This window comes from Elephantulus edwardii, unplaced genomic scaffold (genome assembly GCF_000299155.1).
Source record: "Elephantulus edwardii isolate Elephantulus edwardi_28Jun2011 unplaced genomic scaffold, EleEdw1.0 scaffold00235, whole genome shotgun sequence".
In the NCBI taxonomy this organism is placed as follows: Eukaryota; Metazoa; Chordata; class Mammalia; order Macroscelidea; family Macroscelididae; genus Elephantulus; species Elephantulus edwardii.
The window spans coordinates 398,010-404,699 of NW_006399985.1; the positions used below are offsets into that span (position 1 = coordinate 398,010).

The 6,690-nt window shown below is 45.4% G+C and overlaps 1 protein-coding gene across 1 annotated transcript in view; it reads left to right on the forward strand.

Moving 5' to 3' along the window:
• Positions 1-6,690, forward strand: part of NNT (nicotinamide nucleotide transhydrogenase) — a 172,064-nt gene that overhangs the window by 122,982 nt on the left and 42,392 nt on the right. Inside the window, exon 18 of the mRNA XM_006898607.1 lies at positions 238-319. Within this exon, the coding sequence (XP_006898669.1) occupies positions 238-319 (82 nt within the window). The remainder of the gene's footprint in view (positions 1-237; positions 320-6,690) is intronic.

The window sequence follows — 6,690 nt, forward strand, 5'->3', positions numbered from 1 at the left end:
ACACACACACACACACACACACACACACACACACACAGGAAGGTGCCGGCTGCATCCCACGCTGCATGCAGAACGATTAAGAGGAAGCACTAAGAGGGTTCTAAATTTAAAAAACTCCAGACTCTTACTTTTAGTCTTGTCTGTTTTGGCACCAAACCACACACTGATAAGGGAGAGGTTGGGTCGTGAAACTTCTCGCTGAGATACCCTCTCCTTTGTCTTCGATGTGTCCCGCAGGCTACGGCCTCTGTGCAGCCAAGGCCCAGTACCCCATCGCCGACCTGGTGAAGATGCTCACCGAGCAGGGCAAGAAGGTGAGGTAGGTGCCGGCTGCCGGCCAGTCCGGTGCATGATGGTGGAAACAAGAAGCCAGCGCCCGTGCTGTGACGACTGGCCTGTAAAGGGCAGGTTGACATCGTTGATTCCAAGTGCAGAAGCTCTCCGCCCGAGGACTCGTCCAAGCAGCCTGATGGCACAGTGGTTACTTGGTGGCTGAGCCCACCGGGTACTCTGCAGGAGGAGGACGTGGGCATCTGCCTGGGTGGATGACCCGGGGAGGTGGCCCTGCTCGGCCCCACAGCGTCACCCGGCGTTGCAGTCTGCTCAGTCGCCATGCTGATATTTTATTGAGGGTTTTTTAAAATTTCTAATATCATGAACCCCACTAAACGCTGATTTATCTCAGAAAGGGAAATTTTATTATTTCAAATTCCAGGGCATTTATTAATGGGGAAATAAAACAGGCATCTTGGTCCTCTGTGATTTGATGTGGAGGAGGAGGAGGTCAGAGTATCTGAACCATGTCAAATTGTGTCTCTGTGGTTTCTGGCGTCCACAGTGAAGGAAAACAGAAGGTCTGAAACACGCGGCCTGTGAAGAGCGAGGCCCGCAGTAAATGTAGAGACCGGTTGCTCTTTTGCTGACGTGGCTTTCAGATCCTGAGGGTGGGAACGACGGGTGAGGTGTCCTTTCCTCATAGAAGAGGTTCTTACAGTGAGTAAGAGCAGCTGCTCTCCCTGGACATGAGACTCCGCCCCTGGCCAGCAGGTAGGGTCTTGAGCAGGCCGGCAAAGTGGAGGGCTGTGTGCCCCAGCTGGCCCCACGAGCTTTGGTGAAGAGTTAAGAGGAACGTAGAAATGGGCTTAACTTAGGGATCAACTCGTTGGCGAGAGTAGAACTTGGCTTCTGTCCTCGTCACCTTAGGCTTCTCATTCTGGAGCGCTGATGTCCCAGAGGAGTCCCAGAAGAGACTGGGTCCTACCGGGTCTGCTCCTTGTATGGTGGGTGGTACACTTGCTCACTAGCAGTGGTGGTGACTCAGAACAAGACAGACGCTCAAGATGCCATCATGACACAGCACGACTGTGTTCTCCAGGACATTATTAGCACCTGCCGACCAGGGTAATGGCTCTGCGTAAAAGTCCCCTTTGACGGTACTCTTTATATTTTAGATAGAGACGGATGGTAAGAAAAGAAACCAAGTAGTAAGCCTAGAACTAAGCAGAGGCTCTGTATCAAGACTGGGTACACAGTCCTGATCTTTGTTTTGAGGTTTCCAGTTGTTTAAAGAGGTCAGAGTGGTTTAGATAATGAAATCCGAGATTTGTGAAAAGGTTTTTGTGTCAGCAGAGTGAATATGTTGTGGTTACCATGTACCATCAAGTCACAACTGTCTCCTAGCTGGTCCTCTGGCGTGTTTTCAGAGGAGGCCGCCCGTTTTTTTCTCCCGCAGGGCAGCTCGTGGGTTTGAACCACGTGCCTTTGGAGCAGTAGTGCAGTTTCTTAGCACTAAACCATCAGGGCTCCCTAATGTGTCCCGGTGTATGAACAGCTGTGTTTCTGCCTGGCTTCCTTCTCTTCTCTTGCTTTATTCTTCTCTCATTCCCTCCCCTTTCTGTGGTCCCGGTCACTCCCTGTATTTCAAATCCATGGAGTTGGGCGTGCTCTCAGTTGTATTTTACTGTGTATTTGATGTCGATGACTTCTGTGTTTGTGTTGTTAGGGGCTGGAGTCGAGCACGACTCACAGTGATCCTGTGAACAAAAGATCTGAACCCTGTTCTGTCCTGCGCCATCCTCACACTTCCTGACACACAAGAGCCCGTGGCACCAGTCACCGTGTCAGTCCATCTCGTAGGTCTTCTACTCCTTCATCGACCCTCCACTCTTCCCAGCAACATGTCCCTCTCCAAGGAATAGCATCTCCCAGCAACATGCCCAAAGTATGTGAGGCGAAGCCTCACTGTCCTTGCCTTCAAAGAGCACTCCGACTGCACCCTCTCCAAGACCTATCTGTTTGCTTTCTTGTCCATCCATGGGATATTCAGTGCTTTTCTCCAACACCACAGCTCAAAGACGTCAGTTCTTTTTCTGTCATCCTTATCCATTGTCCAGCTCTCAGATGCGTAACAAGTAATCGGAAAGACCGTGCCCTGAATTAGACACACCTTAGTCTTCAAATTGACATTACTACTCCTCAGTAATTTGGAAAGGTCCCTAACTGCAGATTTTCTTAGTGGAATGCATCTCTTTATTTCCTGACTACTCTTACAAAGAGTGTTAATTGTGGATCCAAGCAAGATGAAGCTACTGACAGTCTCAATCTCCTCTCCATCCATCATGAAGCTGCCTATCGGTCGAGTAGTATCTCTTTTTCCTGACATTGAGGTGCAATCCATACTGAAGCCTGCTTTCCTTGATCTTCTGTAACAAGTGCTTCAAGCCCTCCTCACTTTAAGCTAGCAAGGTTGGGTCATCTGAATAGTGCAGGTTGTTTATGAGTCTCCCTCCAATCCTGATACCACATTCCTCCTCATAGAGTCCAGCTTCTTGGATAATTTGCTCACCATATAGATTGGATAGGTATAGAGAGAGAATGCAACCCTGGTGTACTCCCCAGTTCCAAGCCCTGCAGTGCTTATGTGCTCTGTTCACAAAACAACCTCTTTGTCCAAATATAGGTTCTGCATGAGCACAGGTCAAGTGCTCTGGGATTTCCATCCTTCTCAATGTCAGCCACAACTTGTTATGATCCACACAGTCAAATGCCTTTGTATAGTCAGTAAAGCACAAACAGATATTCTTCTGGTATTTCTTACTTTCAGTTAGGAGCCCTCTGACATCAGCAGTGATATCTCTGGTGCCACAGCCTCTTCTAAATCCTGCATGAACTTTTGACAGTTCCCTATCAATGTACTGTTCCAATAATTTTTTTTAATCATCTTCAGCAGTATTTTGCTTGCATATGATAGCAGTGATATTGTTCAATAATTTCCACATTCAGTCGAAGCACCTTTCTTGAGAATGGGAACAAAGATGTATCTCTTCCAATCCGTTGGCCAGACGGCTGTCCTCCAATTTTACTGGCTTAGACTGGTGAGTGCATCCAAGGCTGCATCTCTTAATTGAAACAAGTCAATTGGTATCCCATGGATTCCTGAGGCCTTATTTTTTGCCGGTGCCTTCAAGGGAGCTTCCACTTCCTCTTCATGACCTTTGGCTCCTATTTATATGGTACTTCCTGAAAGTTTTCAGTGTCAATCAGTTCTTTCTGGTACAGTGACTGTGTATTCCTTCCATCTTCTTTTGATTTTGTGACATGGAGCTTGAATTTGTTTTTCAGTTCTTTCAGCTTGAGAAATAAATTGTTCCCTTTTTATTTTCCAATTCTAGCACATTCCATTATAATACTTTTCTTGGTCCTCTTGAGCTGCTCTTTGAAATCGTCTGTTCCACTTTTTCACTTTGCCATGTTTTCCTTTAGTTTTGGGTTCTAGATGTTCCAGTGCAATCTTTCATCTCTCTTCTGACATCCATTTCCTTTTTTTTTTTCTCCTTTCATGTCTCTTCTGACATCCATTTCCATTTTGTAATGACATTCTGCTTTCTTCATGGCTGATACATTATCTCACAACTCAACTGGTCTTTGATCACTGGTGTTCAATGCCTCCAGCCTATTTTGAGATAATCTTGGATGAATTGAAGATGTTGTTGTTGTTAGTTGCCATCAAGTTGAGCATGACTCATAGCAACCCTATGAACAAAAGACCTGAATGAACCCTGTTCTGTAACTATTGTCATTTCTCTAGAGGCATGTTGTGTGGGAAGTGGATAGTGATAATCCTGGGCGAATTGAAGATAGCAGTGGGGAAACCGATTGGGTTTTAGGAGGATTTTCACGTTAGTTCCTTGTTCCTGCTTGCATGTGGGAAATGCAGCTGTGCTTCCCTTCTAGGTACGGTGGGGCCCCTTTGCAGACTGATAGGTGGAAAGAATGTATGTAAGAACTTGAACATTTTTTTTCTCAAAGAGAGATTGTTTTCCTTTATTTAATCCACATGTGAAAAGGTCCAGTGTATTAGTCACCCCATGAGCGTGAAGGAGCTGGGTGGCAATCAGCGTGGACTTGAGAGAGAAGGATGAGTCCCATGTGCCCGTGGTCCTCTCCGTACCCACCCCGTTGGCCGAGCTAAGGCAGATGTGCTGGGGATCAGGCCAGTGCCGGGTGGGTGGGTGCGATGAAAGAGCCTTGTCACTTGTAAAGGCAGCTTGAAGAGGCAGCACTCAAAAGAAGCTAGAGGGAGGGAGAACAATTATCTGAAAAGAGAAATGATTACAGAAAGGAATCTGACTCAGTTAAATGGAGAATTTTATCCATGACCACATAATACCACCTTCATGTACTCAAATCAGTTTTGTCACAGTGCATGGGAAAGAAATGACTTCAGATGGACTGGAAGGTATTTAAGTCTACATATGTAAATAGTTTCTCAGTTATAAATTATTGTTTTGTTGAAACAGCTTTGCAAATGGAACAATTTTTCATCATTTCATGTAATTGTTGACATGGATTTTTTTTTTTTTTTTGGTTTTTCTTTTTTGTCTCCTTACATAGATTGTTTAAAATAGTTCTCTTTTTCTACGTGATCAGATTACAATTCTCACCCAGTCTAGTCTGAGCATGAACTAGGAAAATGTATATTGATTTGTCTTTCCTTTGCACCTATTTCATGAAGAGCTTACTTGTTAATGTGAGATTTTTTTCCCCTGGAGTGTCTTGAATTTTCTGCCTGGACCTGGCAGTTAGGGAAATGTCAGTGGCTTGAGAGGAAAGAGGGGGTTCCCCTTGCCAACATGATGAGGGTGGGTGATAATCTTCACTTTTTAGCTTCTGTGTGGGATTCTCTCCCACCCCCCTTAATTTAAAGGGACTTAGAGAAGCTTTGTTGACTTTGCTTTATGTGGGGCATAATTTTTTCATGTGACAAATGCGGATTTTCTCTCTGCAGTGAGAAACACACATATGCACCGATGCTGGCTGGCTCTCTTTTTTTCTGAACAGGCAGATGCCTGTCTGAACAGGAGATGACCGTAGCGGTTACGTCGTGTTTTAATGAAATCAGTCTGTATTTACAGTTTGCGGTAACGTGGCCCTTTCTTCGCCCTGTGGTGCCCCACGGTGCTCATTGGCTCCAGCTGCCACTCTGGTTGGTGCCTGTAGGCCTTTGTGCCCCAGGACCCCGGCATGCCTCATACCCAGATGTGGTGGGAGAGTCGCACACGTCTCCATGGAGACATGCCAGCCTGGACAGACGATGGCCGTCGGTTAGTTCTGCCCATGTGATGCCAAGAAAAACCACCTCTGTCACACCGTCGGCCTGGCTTCATGGCTCGTGATTGAAATGGAGACCTCCTGTCCCCTCTGCTTGGGCCACAGTCATAACATGTTCACGGAAAGCTGGGCTTAGCCAGGGAAGCTCCTGCCGGTTCTCGACAAGAGCTCATGTCAGGATGTCGTGAATGTTCACGGCTTCACCTCTCTTTAGTAGCCGAATGAGCATTTTTTCCCAATGGCTTAAACGTGTGTAGTGCTTTGCATAACTCACCCTTGATCTGGAAAGACATTTTATTACGGTATTCTTTTGATATGAGGGGGGCAGACATTGCTTTTTTCTACTTAACTGTTTTTAAGTTGGTTGTGTTATAAAATTCTTATTCTAAAACGCAGTGAGTGCAACAGCGGGCTCAAGTGTGTCAGAGACGATGAGGTTGGCACAGGGTAGGACAGGGCTCAGATAGTTTGTTCATAGGGTTGTTACGAGTCATACTAGACTCCGTGGCACTTAACAACAGTGATAAAGCAATGCTGATGTGCCCTTTGAATAATTCTTACAAAGGAGGACGTTTTTAAAACTCCTTGTAATTGATCTCTACTTGATTTTCTTCCTATAAGTTATTATTTGGATTATTATAGGAGTGTTTTGAATTTATGATACTGTTTTTATTACCTTCGAATAAGTAATATTTTTTATTCTGTGTTTATATTAAATTATGTATTTCTGTTAATTCTTAAGCAAACATTTATTACTAGGTACTGAAAACAGGTATATATATAAACTCTCCAGAGTTTTTGTTATGACAGGGGCTATAACAGAAGAAGGAAGGCATGAATCTCATGTAATGTGATGGTTTCGTGAAACGGATAGAATTAGGGCAATGACGCAAGGGAGCAGAGGTGTTAGCCGCCCAGAAGCCTTGTTAAAACTTCTGTAGGGGAGCTCTGGTGGCCTAGTGGCAAGGACCTGCAACTACAATCCCAGAGGCGCACGGTTCGAATCCACCAGATGCTCTGCCGGGGAAGGAGGGACAATTTCTTCCTGTACCAGTCAGATCTGATTTGACAGTACACTCA